The sequence below is a fragment of the Hemitrygon akajei genome, chromosome 20 (genome assembly GCF_048418815.1).
Source record: "Hemitrygon akajei chromosome 20, sHemAka1.3, whole genome shotgun sequence".
Lineage (NCBI taxonomy): Eukaryota > Metazoa > Chordata > Chondrichthyes > Myliobatiformes > Dasyatidae > Hemitrygon > Hemitrygon akajei.
Genome location: NC_133143.1, coordinates 29,015,323 through 29,036,374, shown reverse-complemented (window position 1 = coordinate 29,036,374; position 21,052 = coordinate 29,015,323). Strand labels below are relative to the sequence as shown.

The following is a 21,052-nucleotide window of genomic DNA, read 5'->3' as shown; positions in this document are numbered from 1 at the left end:
TTTGAGTGTCCTATGGACTCGAGCCCCAAGATCCCTCTGATCCTCCGCATTGCCAAGAGTCTTACCATTGATACTATATTCTGTCATCATATTTGATCTACTAAAATGAACCACCTCACACTTATCTGGGTTGAACTCCATCTGCCACTTCTCAGCCCAGTTTTGCATCCTATCAATGTCCTGCTCGAACATCTGACAGCCCTCCACACTATCCACAACACCTCCAACCTTGCTGTCATCAGCAAATTTACTAACCAATCACTCCAATTCCTCATCCAGGTTATTTATAAAAATCACGAAGAGTAGGGGTCTCAAAACAGATCCCTAAGGCATACCACTGGTCACCAACCTCCATGCAGAATATGACCCGTTTACAACCACTCTTTGCCTCCTGTAGGCAGGCCAGTTTTGGATCCACAAGGCAATGTCCCCTTGGATCCCATACCTCCTTACTTTCTCAATAAGCCTTGCATGGGGTACCTTATACCTTAAAGGCCTTGCTGAAATCCATATACACTCTATCTACTGCTCTACCTTCATCAATGTGTTTAGTCACATTCTCAAAAAATTCAATCAGGCTCTTAAGGCTCGACCTGCCTTTCACGAAGCCATGCTGACTACTCCTAACCATATTATGCCTCTCCAAATGTTTATAAATCCTGCATCTCAGGGTCTTCTCCATCATATTACCAACCACAAAGTAAGACTCACTGGTCTATAATTTCCTCGGCTATCTCTGCTCCTTTCTTGAATAATAGAACAACATCCGCAACCTTCCAATCCACTGGAACCTCTCCCTTCCTCATTGATGATGCAAAGATCATCACCAGAGGCTCAGCAAACTCCTCCCTCACCTCCCACAGCAGCCTAGGGTACATCTCATGTGGTCCTGGTGACATACAACTTGATGCTTTCCAAAAGCTCCAGCACATCCTCTTCCTTAATATCTACATGCTCAAGCTTTTCAGTCCACTGTTAAGTCATCCCTACAATCGCCAAGATCCTTTTCCGTAGTGAATACTGAAGCAAAGTATTTATTAAGTACCTCTGCTATCTCCTCCGGTTCCATACACACTTTTCCACTTTCACACTTGATTGGTCTTATTCTCTCACGTCTTATCCACTTGCCCTGTCCACCAAAGATTTCTCATGGCCCCTTCTGGCTCTCCTAATTTCATTCTTAAGCTCCTTCCTGCTAGCCTTATAATCTTCTGGATCTCTAGCATTACATAGTTTTTTGAACCTTTTGTAAGCTCTTCTTTTCTTCTTGTCTAGATGTACAACTGCCTTTGTACACCACAGATCTTGTACCGTACCATCCATTCCCTGTCTCAATGGAACATACCTATGAAGAACTCCACGCAAATATCCCCTGAACATTCGCCACATTTCTTCCATACATTTCCCTGAGAACATCTGTTTCCAATTTATGCTTCCAAGTTCCTGCCTGAGAGCCTCAGTATCTCTATTAGTATACCAATAGGAACATCTCCGTGAAGAAACCAGACTTTTGTACCTTATGAAAGCAACACTAAATTAGAGCAAACTTTCACCTTTCACCAAGGTGGCTCTGAAAGCTGTTAAGATTCGCCTGTTGGTGTCTTTTGCTCCCTCAGCACAGGTGCCCCACCCTGCTCATGGACTGTTTGTCCCACTCCCATCAGGGAGGAGGCTTTGCAGCAAGCCAGTACTACCAGACTTGAAAACAATTTCCTTCCCCAAGAGATAAGGCTGTCCAATGTTTCCACCCACTATCCTACCCCACCATCCCTCCCCACCACACCCCCAACCACCACTAGTCATGGTCACCTTACGTACAGACACTCCTGTGCCCAGCCTCACTTTATGTACATTAAATCATACTATGTATATGAGCTATCGTGTATTTATCTTTATTGCTTTTTTATTACTGTATTCTTTATCTTACTATGGTTTTTGTGCTGCATCAGATCTGGAATTACAATTATTTTGTTCTCCTTTACACTTGCATTAAACAATCTTGAATCCAACCAACTTTGAAGTTCTCATAAGTCTGTAAACAAATTAGCACAAGACAATTGGAGAAAATTCAAGATTCAAGATCGTTTATTACCATTCTTCAGTGCACAGGTATAAAGAAGAGCAAAATGATTGCTTCTCTGGATCAAATGCACCACTGAAAATATTGTAAACATAATGACCACTATAAAAGAACATAATGTTTGGCATATTGGCCTTCATATATTATTGACTACAGGAGTTGAGATGATATGTTGAAGTATAAGCTGTTGGTGAGGCCTGATTTGGAATATCAAGTGCTGTTCTGGTCACCTACCTACAAGAAATACAGTGCGTCAATAAGATTGAAAGAGTGCAGAGAAAATTTACAAGGATGTTGCCACGACTTGAAAACCAGAGTTACAGGAGAAGGTTGAATAGGTTGGGACTTCATTCCTTGGAGTGAAGCGAGATTTGATAGAAATATACAAAATTATGAGGGGTATAGATAGAGTAAAAGCAAGTAGGTTTTTTTTCCACTGAGGTTGACTGAGTCTAGAGCTAGAGGTCATGGGGTTAAGGGTGAAAGGTGAAATGTTTAAGGTGGACGTGAGGGCTAACTTCTACACTCAGGGTAGTGAGAGTGTGGAACGAGCTGCCAGCAGAAGTGGTGGCTGCGGGTTCCATTTCAACATTTACAAGAAATTTGAATGGGTACATGGGTGTGGAGAGCTGTGGTCTGAGTACAGTCTGATGGGACGAGGCAGATTATAGTGCTCCATGACTCTAGTAAATACAGCCACATTACACTGTGTACATAGACTGTATGTACATAAAGTGATGGTTGGTATGGGATTATCTGTACATATGGTGACTCTAACAGGAAATAATAAAGTAGTGGTGGTGAGGGTTAACGGCTGGAGGTGCCGATTAGCCGGTTAGCTTTGGGGATGGACATTTTTTGAATCTGGTAATCCTAGTATGGATGCTACATAGCCCCTTCCCTGATGGGAGTGGGACAGACAGTCCGTGAGCAGGGTGGGTAGACTTCATGATATTGCAGGCCTTTTTCTAGATGGGGGGGGGCAGGGCAACAAAGCCTGTCTAATGGAAGCCAGGAGACAAGGCGCAGGCCCACGATCGACTCCATCTCTAGCCGATTAAAGCTTCGGGGAAGATTGGAAACGCAGAGGCAGGTGAGGACACAAGGGAGAGTTCAGCGCGCTGTTACGTACCCCGTAACTGGGTTACCAAACCAGCAGAAATGGAATACATGTTGGGGTCTGTAATTACTAGTAACTAATAAAGTTTATTAGCAAACTAAGTGATACAGTACAAAAATAAAATGTAAATATGTACATATTACAGATTAGCAATTATATATATACAGAAGTGTGGTAAAAGGAATCAAAAACCAAGCTCTTCCAAAGTCTAGGGGTAAATGAACAGTCTTAGGAGATGATGAAAGTTCAGTTCAGTTCAGTTTAGCTTAGGTCGAGGTAGTTGCTGGTGTAACGTTGAGGAGAGAGAGAGAGACAGAGAGAGAGCGAGAGAGACAGAGAGAGAGAAAGAGAGAGAGAGAGAGACAGAGAGAGAGAGAGAGAGAGAGAGAGAGAGAGAGAGACAGAGAGAGACAGAGAGAGAGAGAGAGAGAGAGAGAGAGAGAGAGAGAGAGCGAGAGGTGCAGTTGCAGTTGCAGGCAAACCTTCCATTGTCTTCTTGTCCCGTTGTGGTCACCGACTGTGACCAGTATGGCCGTTCTTCTGTGGTGGACCCATCACCCAGGCAAGGGTGGACACACAACAGGTCCCCACCGGTCGTACCTTTACACATCGTGAGCCTCTGACCGATTCCCCCGAACCGATCCTCCAAACCCCCACCAACTTGTGTGTGCACAACGCTCTTTCAGTGTCTCAAGGCATGTCTCCTGTGTCCCAGCAGACTCGCTTTTTATCTCCCCTGACGGGGTACCAGCCACCCATCAACTGTCCATGTCCATCACCTGGCTCCGCCTGGTTGTCTCAGCAGGCACCTGGCACCACTTTGCTGTGTCTGCAGGGATTCACACAAGTGTCCTTGGAGCAAAGGTAAACAATCAGTGAAGACGCCAAAATACTGAGTTATGTGTGTCTCTCTCTCCCATCTGTGTTGCATGACTCTCCCTCCCCCTCTGTTCTTCATCTCTCTCTCTCGTTAGCAGCACCAGTTCACGGTGGGGGTCAGTGTCCAAAAGCCAGCCTCATTCTACTGACATTTTTAAGTAATTGTCCACAGAAAATATGAACCCTCGGGGTATATAACATCCCCCCTTTAGGAATTTTTACCGGGCGGAAAAATTAAAACATGCATTCACATTACAGAGTCTAATATGGTACACAGATAGTCATTAGTCAACAGAGTAATACAGAGGATTTTTAAAACTAACATCTAGATAAACAATCAGCAAATACATTGTCAGTTCCTTTTATATGTTTTATCTTCACATCAAATTCTTGTAATATCAGACTCCAACTTAGTAATCATTTGTTCTTATCCTTCATGTTATTCAAAAATACTAATGGATTGTGGTCAGTATAAACTATCAGTGGCTTTCATGCCAGACAAATGTAAGCCTCAAAATGTTGTGACGCCAGAACAAGTGACAGTAATTCTTCTTCCACAGTGGAATAATTCCTCTGGTGCACATTGAACTTCCTAGAGGAATAAGCCACTGGGTGTTCAATTTCGTCCTTGTCTTTCTGCAGCAACACTGCCCCGGCAGCTTCGTCGCTAGCATCGGTTGCTAGGGAGAAGGGTGTTGAAAAGACAGGTGCTTTTAACACAGGGTGGTGACACAGTATAGTTTTCAGACTCTCGAAGGCTTGCTGACAAGTGTCACTCCACACAAATTTCTTACTCTTTTGCAAGATCTTAGTAAGAGGGAGGGCAATATCCGCGAAGTTTTTACAAAACTTCCGATAGTACCCTACCATTCCCAAAAACCTTCTCAGAGCTCTCTTATCAGTCGGAACGAGAACTTCAGAAATAGCTTGTACCTTAGCTTGTACCAGAGCCAGCTGCCCCGGACCTACCACATACCCCAGATATGTGACTGTAGCGTGGCTGAACTCACTTTCCATTAGGTTCACTGTGAGATTGGCCTCAGGCAGCCATTTAAACATTTTTTCTACCAGCTTGCTCTCCTCCAAGGTTACTCTGTAGGGATGCTGCTTAATAGCCTGGCCTGAATTGACAATGACATCATGCATTGCACACGTGCCCAGTCTTAGAATATCAGGGAATAAACCTTTATACTTGTCAGTTAAGCTCTTTAGTTGTTTTTGCTGCTTTGTCTCCAAATGTTGAATTTTTCCATCAATAATTTCCAAAGCATCAGACTTTCTGAGTCTTGTGAAAACTACAGGGTGTTCAGTAAAATGAATTGGTACTCCAGTACCAGACACAACAATCTCCTCCGTAGTCATAACAGTACTCACTGGTGTAGGGTAGGAGTCATAATAACCCTTAATCACATTTTCATTCTGGTCTGACCATTGCTCTGTCAGTAAGGTCAAAGGTGATACAATATGGTTAGCTCTCAACTCTTTAACTATCCCCTGGAATGTTCTCGATGTAAGGTTACTACCCTGGACAGATTGGATTCCTTTAGGTAGACCTACCGGTGTAGAAAATTTGATAAGTGCTTTTACCACAGTCTGGGCCTTGATGTTCCAGAGGGGCACCACGCCATGGAACCTAGACACAGCACACATGATGGTTAACAGATACTCGTAGCCAGCTGCAGTCTTTGGCAATGGGCCCACACAATCCACTATGACCCTGGAAAATAGTTCACCAAGAACAGGTATCGGCCTAAATGGTACTGCTCGGATCACCTGATTAGGTTTTCCTGCACCCTGATGGGTATGGCAAGCCCTGCGCGAGTTCACAACATCCTTCCTTAAATGAGGCCAGTAGAATTCCTTCTCACTTCCATCTACTGTCTTTTCCACTTCAAAGTGTCCACCTAAGGACATATTATAAGCCACGTTTAAAATCTCAGCCCTGTAAACTTTTGGGACCATCACTTGATGTTCAACCGCCCAATCCTCATCTGTAAACCCAGTAGGTGGTCTCCACCTCCTTGTCAATACCCCATCTTTCAGGTAATATCCTGCTGACCCTCTCCGAACCTCCTCTTTTGTGAGAGCTGTCTCCTTCAACACAGTAATTTCAGAATCTCTACTTTGCTCTGCTATAAATTCATCCTTTGACAAAGACAAGCCTTTCTCATCCTCCTTACTCTCCAAATCCTGCTGTAACATGAAAGGTAGAAAACTCTCTAACAAACTTCCATAAATTAAACTCCTGTCTCTGCCAACTGCGCCAGTATCTGTGCGTGGGTTGCCAGCCACGAGCTTGCTCGTTAGCCATTCCGCTGACTTAATTTCACCCTGGATAGGTGCCAATTTAATCTTTACCAAGCTCAACACCATCACTAAACTTATGAAAACCATGTTTACATTCTGGAAATTCCCAAATAAACCATCTAATCTGTTTCTTCAACTTTTACTTCGATTCGTCCCCATAGTAATGCAGACAGGTGGCCTCTCAAAACCGAAACAATCTTTCCTCCTCCCATTGTAATCCTGACCTTGCTTACCTCCAACTTCTAAAGTAGAATCTAACAAGCTGACAAGTTTTCCAACAGACCATTGTCCTGCAAGCAGGGTCAAAGGTCACAAAACCAGTCCAAACTTCACAAATTCTTTCTTTAAAAATCCAGACACAGCTCCTTCCTCACTATTGTCCATTAAATTCACTTCACCAGCTTTCATCTCATCACTAACTTTTAGAACACAGTCTAGCACAAACGACTGAGAATCCTCACTTTCCACTGGTGCCAGGGTTAACCCCTTACTCACTGAACCAAGTCCATCTGACCCAAAAGGACTGCATTCCTTTTTAACCAAATCAGACACCTCAGATCTTTCCTGAGTTTCAACACAAGGTTCAGTACCCTGTGATTCCACAGGTACTTCAACAACCTGAACACAAGCAAACGGGACATCTGCATCTTCTAGGCTTTCAATACCAGTCCCAATTTCAAAATCCAAGTTCCCCTAATCCTCCCAGCTACTCTCTGGGAAGCTCCCATCCAGAGCAAACTCAACCTTGTGGGCTAAAACAACCTTGTCTGCCAACCCAGCAGACTCTTGCAAGGTAGTGCCATCCTTTTCATCTCGGAATGCCCTTACATCATCGGGAACACACTTCTTTATCTTCTTCAACCGCAAACAGCTCTTTCAAGCTATGTAAATCATCAACGTCCAACACTGGACCTTCCAGCTGCCACATCTCCCTCTCAAACTTGTCTCTGATCCTGCTTGCCCTTTCCGCTAGTCCCTGGCTTATTCTCTGACTTAGCCGGTGGGCTATCTCTGCCGTCCCTGTCACCCTTCTGGTAGTTCTTGCTCAGGGAAAACTTTACCTTGTGGGTCAAGGCATACTCGTCTGCTAATTTAACATTTTCCGACAGGATGTCTGCCACTTCCTCATCCAGGTACATCCTCATACCCTCAGGGACACAACTTTTAAACTGTTTGATCAGCATCAACCGCCACTCTGTCACCATTCCCCCTCGCCACTTTCTGCAATGCTCTTATCTTTTCCAGCTCAAACTGCCTCTCTTTTTCCCTTTCCTCTTTCATTCCTCCTCTCAGCCTCCAGCTTCATTACTCGGAGCTCATGCTCCCTTTTCCTTTCCTCCTCCTCCATCCTTAATCTTCCCATCTGAAGCTGAAGCTCAACCCCGCCAGGTTTACTTTCAGGAAACAGCTCCAGCTCCTCTACCTGGAACCCCTCCTGGGACGCGGCAATTGCTCTCTATATCTCCGCCTTCCTCATTGCCGGTTTCACCGTCGAGAGCTTCAACTGTCTCGCAATATTCAACAATTCCAACTTTCTGGCATCCTCTAATGCCTCCGAAGTTGGTTCCCTTAGAAATTTGTCAATCTCCATTTCTGCTGACTACCTTTTCGGTCTCCCACACAACCGAATCAGATAAGGGAATTTTACCCTGATCAATTCAAACAGTCCCCCAAAACAGCGTCTACCGGCATCTCGCTCACTGCTGCCAGAGAAGGTGTCTGCATTATGGTGGCTCCCCCACTCACAGCTCCAAGTTGGGAGAGTGGGATCACTTGAACACAAGAATGGGGGGGGGGTGCTGGAGCAAGGCTTAATCGATGTGGTTGTAAGAGTTGGACTCCACTTCAGTTTTAATGATGTGTTCTAGTTCTGGTGGCTCCTTTGTTGCTACTTTTCCAGCGATTTTTGAGTTGCCACAGCCTGCAGATGACGAACACTGAGCTGAACTGGACTGAAACATGCTTTTTGCGCTTTATATTCTGTGTTTTCACTCTTTTTTGTTGCTGTTTGTGTGATTTGTTTGTGCACGAGGAAGGGGGGGGGGGTTTGATGTTTGATGTTTTTCCTCGTAAGTTGGTTCCACGACGGTTCTTCATCTCATGACTGTCTTTGGAGAAGAATTTCAGGTTGTATACTGCTTACTACTTGGATAACAAATGTACTTTGATCCTGAACTTTGAGCTTCGTGTGCGTTGGAAAGAAATTTTATGTCCCCACAATATGTGCCAATGATCTGTGAATAATTGTCAAGGTCTTAGTTTTTTTTTTAACAAAGTGCCCTTCATCAGGCAATGCAGAGATGTAACAGCAACCCATTTAAGTAACTGAAGCAGGGATTTTCACATTTCTGTTTTATAGAACCCATGAAAATAGGAGCAGGAGTTAGGCCACCAGGCTCCTGAATCCTGCCCAACCATTCGATATGATCACATATGGTGGCCCCAATTCTGTGGTAGTTCCCCAATTTCCATAATTTCTTGATCTTTCAAATAATTATCTGTCCCAACCTTAAATTTATCTAATAATCTGGCTTCGAGGCTGATGAAGGCCAGATTGTTAGATATATTTAATGTAGAGAATGGTAAATAATTCCAGAGATTCAGGAAGAATGCTCAGGAAGAAATTTCTCTGCGCCTCAGCCCGCTCCTTGTTGGTGGCTCTCCCACTAGTGAAAACATCTCATATCTACCTTTACAGAGACTAAGGCCAAGGGTGCTGAGCTGGCATTCTTCCTCTCTTGCTGCTCTTCATTCCCCACACCATGACCCACAGGAACCAGGTTTACTGACTGCTCCGTCTGACAGCCACTGCTATCTATGGTTTGAAAGGTCATGTAGCAGGCTTTGCTAGAACGTAGTCCCCATGTTTGTTAGTAGGGTACTGTCGGGCATGCCAGAACAACGCAGAGAGCAAATTCTGGCGTGCCAGGCCAAGCAAACAAAGGTGATTTCCGTTCTATCCTGTACCACTTGCAGCAGCCATCATTTGCCGTGGCTGGATGCGCGCTGCCGTGTTGAGTAGTAGGAAGGCGATCCAGGCCCTCAGGATCCATCCTACCGGGCAGTGTCAGACTCCCTCAGAGTGCATGAGTCATGATCCATTCAGAACCACGGCACGTCATCAAGAACAAACCGCACACCGAGAGGCCGGAAACCCTTCTTGTTGATGAGAAAGCCAATGACTGACTGACAGGCTTGAATGGCTGCCAGAAATGTCCAATCAAATGTCAACACTGGTGCAGCCTTACCACGAAATTATCACATTAATCTTCATAAAATAAAATGAGGCTGATCATGTCGCACTGACAAAAACATTATCACATGGTTCCAATTTCTGATGCTTATTTTACACAGTTCAATTCATCACTCTCACTGTTGTGTTTTAAATCTATTTATTTCCCATCCAATAACATTAACAAAATGTAACTAATTACCATGAATTTCTCATGATACATTGCAACTAATATACCGGTGAACTTTTCTTAGAATATCCAAAAAGCACGGAAATAATGTGCAAAAAATGGGAAAATGTTTCAAATGTTAAAACCGGTACAAGTTCTAGATTGAAAATTAAAAGAATCTACATGGATAGGTAACATTATTTGGTTTTGAAATTTTTCTTTATGTAATGAGCAATCAACATCTGTGGCCTCTTTTGATATTCAGAAAGCACTTCATGGGAACTGCTGATCTGATCGCCTTGCAGTCTGTCCAGCAAAGTGACACAGACGACTGCACCTGTACAAAGATAAATCAAGTTAGACGGTTAGGAAACTTGTCTTTTGTTCACATCTTTGATATCCAAGCCTCATTTTTAGCTTAAATGATGGCGTTTGTTGTTAGTGACGGAAAGCAAAGCATCAAACATTCTATGTTTATCCGTAAATTAGGCTATGGTAATCACTACTAAGTACATCAAGAATTCCCAAATAATTTGCAAATTAAATGCATAGCATCATGCACTACATTTTATAAACCATTAGGAAATCACAGGCATCAGAAGCATCATATCAATTTAATAAAGTGAAAGCACGTTTAATTTGACATGAAATTGAGATCTTAGTCATTCAAAGGACTTCAGCAGGTAGCAGCAGATGTTTGAATATAACCACTGATCTCTTTCGGTGGAAAAAGGAGTGGGGAAAAAAGGCTTAAGGAAATCTGGAAGGGATTGAAAATGAGATGAAACAGTCTCAACGCTGAAAGAAAGGGGCAAGCTGATTGAGGAGTAAAAAGGACAGAATAAGGATTGAAGCGGTTGATAAAACAAAAGCAGTAGATGCACAGGTCCAGGGTGTCACAAAGCTGGTCATCATATCAACAGAGAAGGAAAAGAGGTGAAGTCCGCTGCTGCAGGAATATGAGAGTGGAAGCTCCACGGGGTCCACCAGAGGTTGTGATCATTGTTTCCAGGATCAGCATTATTGTACTGATCAGAAGAGATACAGCCTGCTGGAGGCTTCCTCTCTATCAGCATCATCCAAAATATGCATTTTCCTTAATTTGCTTATCTCCTTTACAGAAATGTCCCTATATTGATTGCCTCAAATATTCTATGCTGTTCATGCGCGTCTGCCAGAGGTCCAGTCTAGAATCGCATCCTCCTCCCATAACTGGAGGGTTGCAAGGTAAGACTTGGTTATAAAAGATACAGAGAAGTGGTACCACCACTTGGAAATCCCCTTCCGAGTCACCCACCATCCTGACTTGGAAACATATCGTCTTTCCTTTATTGTTGCTGGGTCAAAATCATGGAATTCCCTCCCTAACAGCACTGTGGATGTACCTGCACCTTGGGGACTGCAGCAATTCAAGAAGGCAGCTCATCACCACCTTCCCAAGGACAATTAGGGATGAGCAATAAATGCTGGCTTAGCTGGTGACACCCACATCCCATAAATGAATAAATTTTTAAAAATCAACAAAACACCTAATTGTACAAAAGAGCACTACTTGGGCACCAGAATCTCATTGTGAGGACGCCAAGGTACTTCTCCATGTGGTGCTGTGGCTATTTTTATAAAGAAGGATGCTGCTCAAACTGAAAGTCGAGGAGGAGGAGATAGACACTTCCCCCACTTGTCCATAAGAGGTCATTGATATACAATGGAAAATGCAGCTTACCTGAAAATCAAAGCGACAAGTCTTCATGACATTGAATGTGAACATTTTTTGTCATGGTTGACTATAAGCTTAAGTTGGTTTGAAGGGTGATTCATTAGTGAGTGAGCATGCATGTGAAATTGCCAATCATTGTAGGTAAATGGTGTTTGGTGGCACCATTTTCACAAGGTTTTCTAGCACTGGGACTAGATCAATGCCTGAAAATGAGCTTTCAGTTCATCTTCTGCCAATGATGATTTATTTCATCCCCTTCTGTTTTTTGGGGGGACTCTGAGACTGCATGAAATTCTTTTCCAAGACCCACTCGTCAAGATCTGAATTTGCCAACATCTCTGTTGCCACTTCTCCAAGCATTGCTCAGAGCAAGTTGCATTCTGACTTGCACCAGTGGTTGGAGTCAGAAATTCCTTCTTTTTAAGTGGAATTATGATACAAATCCATCTCTTAGGCTCAGTTGTTGCACAGGATACCTCCCTCCTCGACTTTCAGTTTGAGCAGATGATTCTTTATAAAAATAGCCGCAGCACCACATGGAGAAAGCCTTTGGAGGCCTCATGATGAGATCCTGGTGCCCAAGTGGTGCTCTTCTGTGCAATTAGGAATTTTGTTCATTTTTTTCTGCATCTCTTATAACCACATCTTACCCTACAGTCCACCAGAACTAGCAGAAGGAGTTTGTACAGGAGCCTGAAAATGCACACTCGACATTTTAGAATCAGCTTTTTCCCTCTGCCATCGGATTTCTGAACACTCCATGGACACTCTCTCAACTGGATGTGCTCAACACTTACGTTCACACAGATCCATTAATGTTTCTGTATGCATCATGGTAGCATAGCAGTTAGCATGATGCTATTACAGATCAGGGTATTCCGTCCGGAGTTCCGGAATTCCAGTGCTGTCTGGAAGGTGCATGTATGTTCTCCCCAGAACTGCGTGTGTTTCCTCCTGATGCTACAGTTTCCTCCCACAGTCCCAATACTATAAGACCATAAGACAAAAGAGCAGAATTAGGCCATCTGGCCCATCAAGTCTGCTCCGCCATTCAATTGTAGCTGAACCTTTTTTCTTCTCCTCCTCAACCCCAGATCCCGGCCTTCTCCCCATAACCTTCGACGCCATGTTCAATCAAGAACCTATCAAGCTCTGCCTTAAGTACACCCAATGACATATCCTCCACAGCTGCATGTGGCAGCAAATTCCACAAATTCACCACCCTTTGGCTAAAGAAATTTCTCCACATCCCTGTTTTATACGGACTCCCCTCTATCCTGAGGCTATACTCTCTTGTTCTAGACTCTTCCACCATAGGAAACATCCTTTCCACATCTACTCTATCTAGGCCTTTCAACATTCGAAATGTTTCAATGAGATCCCCTCTCGTTCTTCGAAATTCCAGTGAGTACAGACCCAGAGCCATCAAACGTTCCTTGTATGATAACCCTTTCATTCCCAGAATCATCCTTGTGAACCTCCTCTGGACCCTTTCCAATGCCAGCACATCTTTTCTAAGATGAGGAGCCTAAAACTGTTCACAATACTCTAAGTGATGCCTCACCAGTGCCTTATAAAGCCTTGCTCTTTTACTCTAGACCTCTTGAAACGAATGCTAACATGGCATTTGCCTTCCACACTATGAACTAAACTTGCAAGTTAACCTTTAGGGTGTTCTGCACAAGGACTCCCAAGTCCCTTTGCATCTCAGATATTTGGATTTTCTCCCCATTTAGAAAATAGACCACACATTTATTTCTACTACCAAAGTGCATGACCATGTATTTTCCAACATTGTATTTCATTTGCCACTTTCCTGCCCATTCTCCTAATCTGTCTAAGTCCTTCTGCATCCTACCTGTTTCTTCAACACTAACTGCCCCTCCACCAATCTTTGTATCATCTACAGACAGGGCAACAAAGCCATCTATTCCATCAGCTAAATCATTGATATACAGCATAAAAAGAAGTGGTCCCAACACTGACCCTGCAGAACACTACTAGTCACTGGCAACCGAGAAAAGGATCCTTTTATTCCCACTCGCTGCCTCCTACCAATCAGCCAATGCTTTAACCATGTTAGTAAATTCCCTGTAATACTATGGGCTCTTAACTTGTTAAGCAGCCTCATGTGTGGCACCTTGTCAAAGGCCTTCTGAAAGTCCAAATATACAACATCCACTGCATCTCCTTTAACCATCCTACTTGTAATCTCCTCAAAGAATTCCAACAGGTTCGTCAGGCAGGATTTTTCCTTAAGGAAACCATGCTGACTTTGTCCTATCTTGTGCTGTGTCACCAAGTACTCCATCACCTCATCCTTAACAACTGACTCTAACATCTTCCCAACCACTGAGGTCAGGCTAACTGGTCTATAATTTCCTTTCTGCTGCCTTCCTCCTTTCTTAAAGAAGGGAGTAGCATTTGCAATTTTCCAGGTCTCTGGCATTACGCCAGAGTCCAATGTTTTTTGAAGGATCATTTCTAATGCTACCACAATTTCTAACGCTACCTCTTTCAGAACCCTAGGGTGCAGTACATCTGGTCCAGGTGACTTATGTAACTTTATGTCTTTCAGCTTTTTAAGCACCTTCTCTCTTGTAATAGTAACTGCACCCACTTCTCTTCCTTCACAAACTACAACATCAGGTATACTGCTAGTGTCTTCTACAGTGAAGACTGATGCAAAATACTCATTTACTTCATCAGCCATCTCCTTGTCCCCCATTATTATTTCTCTTGCCTCATTTTCTAGCGGTCCTATATCCACTCTCATTTCTCTTACATTTTTAACATACTTAGAAAAACTTTTACTGACCAATATGTACTGGCTAGAAGGCTAATTGGTCACTGTAACTTGTCCTGTGATTAGGGAGGGCTTTGGATTTTGGATTATTGTGCTCCCTTCCAGCAAAGGTGGAATCTGTACAGAAGGAACGGTTTGCACCTGAACTGGAAGGGGAACTAATACCCTAGCAGGAAGGCTTGCTAGTGCTGCATTTGGTTGGGGGGGGGGGGGGGTGCTTTAAACTAGAGTTGTAGGGGGATAGGAACCAGAGAGTCCCAGAACAGACGGTGGAGTGGTTATGGAGAAAAATGTTGTTAAGACTACGTACAAAATCAGGAACCAAAAGGTTGAGCATGGTGCGACTAGTGTCCTGAGCTGTGTGTATTTCAATGCAAGGAATATTGTAGGAAAGGCAGATGAGTTATGGCACTGGTCAGCATGTGGAATTATGACATTGTAGCCACCAGTGAGACTTGGTTGCAGGAGGGGCAGGGCTGGTAGCTTGATGCTCCGGAGTTACTTTTAGAAGTGATAGAGCAGGAGGGGTTAAAGGTGTTCCCAGGACACTGTGGGAGGCAAGTGTAGAAACTGCAGGGACCCTAGCAGAGATATCTAAATCATCCTTAAAGACAGGTGAGGTACCAGAAGATTGGAGGATAGCTGATGTTGTTCTGCTGTTTAAGAAAGTCTCTAAGAATAAGCCAGGAGATTATAGGCTGGTGAGCCTGACATCAGTAGTGGGAAAGTTATTAGAAGATACACTAAGCGACCAAATATACAAGTATTTGGATAGACAGGGACTGATTAGGGGTAGTTAACATGGCTTTGTGCATGCAAAGTCATGTCTAACCAAACTTATGGAGTTTTTTTGAGGAAGTTACCAGGAATGTTGATGAAAGCAAGGCAATGAATGTTGTTTACGTGGACTTTAGGGTTGCTTTGACGCAGTCCTGCATGGGAAGCTGGTCAAGAGGGTTCAATCACTTGGCAGATGGTTGTCTGTCTGACTGGCGGCCTGTGACTAGGGGTGTGCTATTGGGATCAGTAGTGTTATTTGTCATCTATATCAACAGTCTGAATGATGATGTGGTAGATTTGATCAGCAAATCTGTTAATGACAGCAAGACTGGGGGCATAGTGGACAGTGAGGAAAACTATCAAAGCTTGCAGTGCGATCTGAACCAGCTGGAAAAATGGGCTGAAAAATAGCAGATGGGATTTAAGGTAGACAAGTGTGAGGTGTCGTACTTTGGGAGGACCAACCAAGGTAGGTCTTACACAGTGAACGACAGAGTCCGGTAGAGCAGAGGGATCTGGGAATGCAAATCAATAATTCATTGAAAGTAGTATCAGAGGTAGATAGGGTCATAAAGAAAGCTTTTGGCACATTGGCCTTTATTATTCAATTGAGAACATCAGTTGGGATGTTATGTGAAACTGGATAAGATGTTGGTGAAGCCTAATTTATGTGCTGTTTTAGTCACCTACCTACAGGAAATATGTAAATAAAATTGAAAGAGTGCAGATTATATGGAAAATTTGAATAGCTTAGGACTTTATTCCCTACTGTATAGAAGACTGAGGGGTGTTTTGATAGAGTATACAAAATTATGAGGGGTATAGATAGGGTAAATGCAAGCAGGCTTTTCTCACTGAGGTTGGGCGAGACTATAACTGGAGGTCACGGGTTAAGGGTAAAAGGTGAAATGTTTAAGGGGAGCACAAGGGGAAACTTCATTACTTAGAGGATGGTGAGTGCAAAACGAGCTGCCAGCGCAAGTGGTGGAGGTGGGTGTGACTTCAACACTTAAGAGAAATTTATGGTCCGTGTGCAGGTCAACGAGACTATGCAGATTAATGGTCCGGCACAGACTAGATGGACCGAAGGGCCTGATTCTGTGCTTTGGTGTTCTGTGCCTCTGTTGGGCTAGTGTTAAATAGGTGGGTTGCTGGACAGTTACTCAGAGGGCTGAAATGGCCTGCTCCTCGCCGTATCTCTAAATGAGGGCTTCCCAACCTTTTTTATGCCATGGACCCCAGGTTGGGAACCCCTGCTCTAAATAAATAAATGTGGCTGGACTGCGTCTCTTGATTATTGTATGTGCTGAGACGTCATCTACTAAGAGAGGGTAGGTATATTAAAAAACCTAAGTCTAAGCATATGCGAAATTATGTCTGAACAAGAGGCTATGACGAGCTGAGTATCCAAAAATCTTGGGGCCAGAAGTGTTCTGGATTTTTTTTTGGGATTTTGGGATATTTAATGAGATATCTCGGGGTCAGCATCATTTCCAATTCTGAATTTATTATGTGCTACCGGTAAGCGGTCTTCCTCTTACACTTGTTCATCACTCAACAGTAAAAAATATTACATACGGTACCATTGATATAATGAAAATATACTGTGTGCAGGGTAACAAAAGCAGCACAGTAGCATTGGGAGAATACCGGAATCAGCTGTTGAGCAACAACAAACAACGGCAGGCTTTCTCCACCTACAATGCTGTGTTTTGATTAAAAGGTTACAGGATGTTGCACTTGTATTTTATCTTTTTAAGGTTTTATGCAAGGTATGAAAACAATCAGCATCACACACTTGTTCTGGTGTTAAATTTTCAACAGCGACGCTTTAAAAATTAAATGTCACGTAAGGTTAAAAAAAACAATCAGCAGCGCAGACTTGTTCAGGTGTTAGGTTTTTGTGATTAGCAGACGCTTTAAAAATTTCACACTGTGCCTGTTCTTAATTCTCTGCAACAGCCTGCTGAATATTCACGATTACCTTCAATTTTCAGTTCGTTGTGCTAGATTTTTGTTTGTTTCATGATCAGCATACCGTGAAGTGGCATGTGCTCACTGCAACTCTGACGGTACGCAATCAAGGTCTTCATTTTGCACTCTATGAAGTGGTTTTCTAATTTCCATTAACTTCTGTTCATTACAGATGCAGGGTCTCTTCTCAGAACTGTCTATGGTGTGCGGACACCGTTGCATTACCTGAGAACCTTCCTAGCACCTTGTGGAATTTTCCACCTATGACACAAATGTGCACAGAAAGGGTTTGGATTTCAGAGGTTTTTGGATTTTGGAATTTCAGATAAGAGGTTCTCAATCTGTAATTCCACAAAAAGCTAAAAACAATTTCCATTCAGTAAGTCATTTTCAGTAATGAAAAATATATTCTAATAAAGCAGAAATTATTTTGGTGAGCTACAGGTATTAATAAACAGCTTTTTAAAATTATTAAAACAGCAGCACACCTATTGTAAATGGAACACTATTCAGTCCATAATGTAAAATAATGTAACTTTAAGAAATATTTTACAAAGACATTTCAATACCTCTGTGGGAAGTATTGCACACGTATATGGTTACCTGGTATTCCACTTCGGGCGCATATCGCTGCAAATGCAGTTGACTCCATCTCAATGTTCCGAACTCCTGCTTTACAGGCAGCATTCAGGTAATTCATCTTCTCCTCGGCAGTATAGTGGCAGAAAGCACCATCTAAACGGGCCTGGCCTGCAGGAAATAAAATTATTATGGACATGGTCGATTTCCTCATTAGACTCAAATTAAACTGTTATCCATTATGGACAATCAGGCACATCCTCTCCATGACCTGCTGAATAAGCAGCAGACCCCCCTTTCGAACAGACTCATTCAGCTCCGTTGTCACAAGTATCATTACAGAATATCTTTCCTACCAAATGCAATAAGCATACACAACAGTTCATCTCTGTGCAACAGGAGAACACGCTTCATAGTACAACTTATTACTTTGTACATTATTATTGCACACATTGGTACACTATTTTTGTGCACATTATTATTCTGTATTTATTATTAGTTAAGCACACTGCTATATGTGTTTTCAAATGTTGCCGCTGTTACAAAAGGATTTCCCACTCAGGTTCAATAAAGTAATATTATTATTAAATTACAGAAGAGTCACAAGAATTATAGTAAAATCTTTTCAGTATCAATAGAACAGTGAAGTTTGTGAAGCAACTGGAAATGCACAATAAAGTATTCTTTGTTAATGTATGCTATCCATATTTTTCTCCATATGAAAACAATAACAGCTGATAGAGGTCTAATAAACATGTTTGCACACAGCTCTGTTAGGTTTTATGCTCTGACAGATGCATAACATGTTAGTTTCTGATTCATTTACAAGTTCCTGACACTTTTGCTCATACATTAAGCAATTTTCTAGACCATTTTAGAACAAAGTGTGAACTCTCATATAGATCAAAGTGGGTAAAGAATCAGGACTTTTTTTCCTGAAAGAATGAATCAAATTCATTTTTAAAGAGACATTCACTTTCTAGTTACAAATTACATAACTCTATTTAAATACCTCTGTTGCAGTGATGAACTTTGAGCATGCCTCTAGTTCATAAATTTAATCTCTTGATTACTAGCTGAGGAATGTAATTGCTACACCTTACGCTATCAACATGAAATTCCATGTTTTTGGTTAAGCATGACAGACGTGTAGGATATATCTGTCACTGAGGAACTGCGGCATTCTTACGAGAAACCATTGCAAACTAATTATTGTTTACAATTTTAGACGTTGAAGCAATTCTTCTCTTATTAAAGATGTGCTCGACTAGAGGATTGCTGATAAGGTTTCTTTCAAAAAGTAAAGATCAGAGATAGCACTTTACCCAAAAAAATGTAAGTAGAAAATTTGATTCTGTTTAGAGGTACAGTGTGGAACAGACCCTTCTGGCTCTTTGAGCTGCACCACCCAGCAGCCCCAATTTAACCCTAGGTTAACCAATTAACCTATTAACCGGAATGTCTTTGGACTGAGGGAGGAAACCAGAGTAAACCTATGCATCCACGGGAAGGATGTACAAACTCCTTACAGAAAACACTAGAATTGAACTCCTGACTCCAATACCCCAAGCTGTAACAGCATCATGCTAACCTCCATGCTGTTGTGATGCCCCAGGTTTAATGCATCAAGAAGTGGTATACAGTAACTGCTTAAGAACTCATGCTGCTCCAGAGAAGATGTTTGGTTACCGGGCCTGGATAGTAACAACATTTTCAGTACTCTGAAGAATCTAACTCAGTTTTAAAAAGAGGAATATTAACTTCCAGTCTAATGAGGCTTTACTAAAATGAACAACTGGAAGAATTACTTGTGACAAGAATTAATAACACAAACAGTCTCTTGGGGGAGAAAAGGGATGGTGTTTACTGCTGGAGGAAGAAGAACATGACAGGAAGACATTTAGCCTTTTAACCATCTTGTCCTTCCAAACAAATTTGAAAATTGCATACATCTACAAAAACATGGCTCTCAAAAGATATATGCAAAGGGATGTCAAGTTAATCATCAGCAGTTTTGAAATAACAGATAGTGTGAAGACCAAGATCAAAATAAATTTATTATTGAACAACATATATGTCACCATATGCAACCCCGAGATTCATTATCTTGCAGGTAGAGTAAATAACAGAAACAGAATATAATTAACGAAAAGACCTCATCCACAAGACGGACGAACACCAATGTGCAAAAGACCAAAAACTATGGAAATAAATATCAAGAACATGAGATGAAGAGTCTTTGAAAGGAAGCCCGTAGGTTGTAGGAACAGTTCAGTGTTGAGGTAAGTGAGGTTAACTGAAGTTATCTCTTCTGGTTCAAGAACCTGATGGTTAAGAGATAATAACTGTGCCTGAATCCAGTAGTGTAGGTATTGAGGCTCCTGTACCCTCTTCCTGACGGCAGAAGCGAGAAGAGAGCATGGCCTGGATGGTGAGAGTCCTTGATGATCGATGCTGCTTTCCTGCAACAGCACCCCTTGTAGATGTGCTTAATGATGGGGAGGGCTTTAATCATGATGGACTAGGTTGTCTACCAAATGGACCACAACCTTGTCATGGTTTGGAGGCTTGTGTGCCTCAATGACCCAGAGAAGCTTATATTTTGGTTCTTGGTAAGGTCACCCATGCCAAACAGGTCAAAGGGTAAAGCGCTGACAAAGAGGGGTCCACCAGTATCCAGGTTCAGGAGTTCAGCTTAGGGCTAACAACCCTGACTGGACAAACAAAACTGTTACAGAAACAGCAATGAAGAATCCTTCTGCATTAGAGTGCAATGGTATTCCTGATTTTCTACCCAGGACATGCATGGCTGACAGTTGAAAACCAAGAGGAAGCTACTGGCATGATGAAGGAAGCCCTGAACACCACCAGGACTAAAGATGTAGACATGGATGAAGGATCTTCATTGCTGACCTAAATGCCAGCAGATGCAACCGGCAGTACGTAAGGAAGGACTGGGCTGTATTCACTAACACTGTAGGCTTTACCATTCCAGTGCATTGGTATTTCCACACCAGTCCATGATATAACCAGTCAATATACTCTCCACCATACACTTATCAAAGTCTGTCAAAGTTTTAGATGACATGCTGAATCTTCGCAAGCTTGTAAGTAGAGGCACTGCCATGTTTCTTTGTAATGGCACTTACGTGGGGCTCAGGAGAGAGCCTCTGAAATGAAAACACTGAGGAATTTAAAGTTTCTGACTTTCTCCACCTCTGATCCCCGATGGAGATTGGCTTACAGACCTCCGGTTTCTTCCACCTGTAGTCAACAATCACTCCTTGGCCATGCTGACATGGAGTGAGACGGTGTTTTTGTTGCACTATTCAGCTAGAGTTTCGATCTCTCTCCTATATGCTGACTCATCACCACCTTGATTCTGTACGGTGGAGCCATCAGCAAACTT

At 42.6% G+C, this 21,052-nt stretch overlaps 1 protein-coding gene across 2 annotated transcripts in view; it reads right to left on the bottom strand.

Moving 5' to 3' along the window:
- Window positions 1-9,761: 9,761 nt before the first annotated feature.
- Window positions 9,762-21,052, bottom strand: part of LOC140713684 (uridine phosphorylase 1-like) — a 59,137-nt gene continuing 47,846 nt past the window's right edge. For both annotated transcript variants that reach the window (XM_073024065.1, XM_073024064.1), the window contains 2 exons: window positions 17,668-17,814; window positions 9,762-10,124 (listed from right to left, as the gene is read on the bottom strand). In XM_073024065.1, coding sequence (XP_072880166.1) covers window positions 9,985-10,124; window positions 17,668-17,814 — 287 coding nt within the window. In that variant the 3' untranslated portion in view covers window positions 9,762-9,984. The remainder of the gene's footprint in view (window positions 10,125-17,667; window positions 17,815-21,052) is intronic.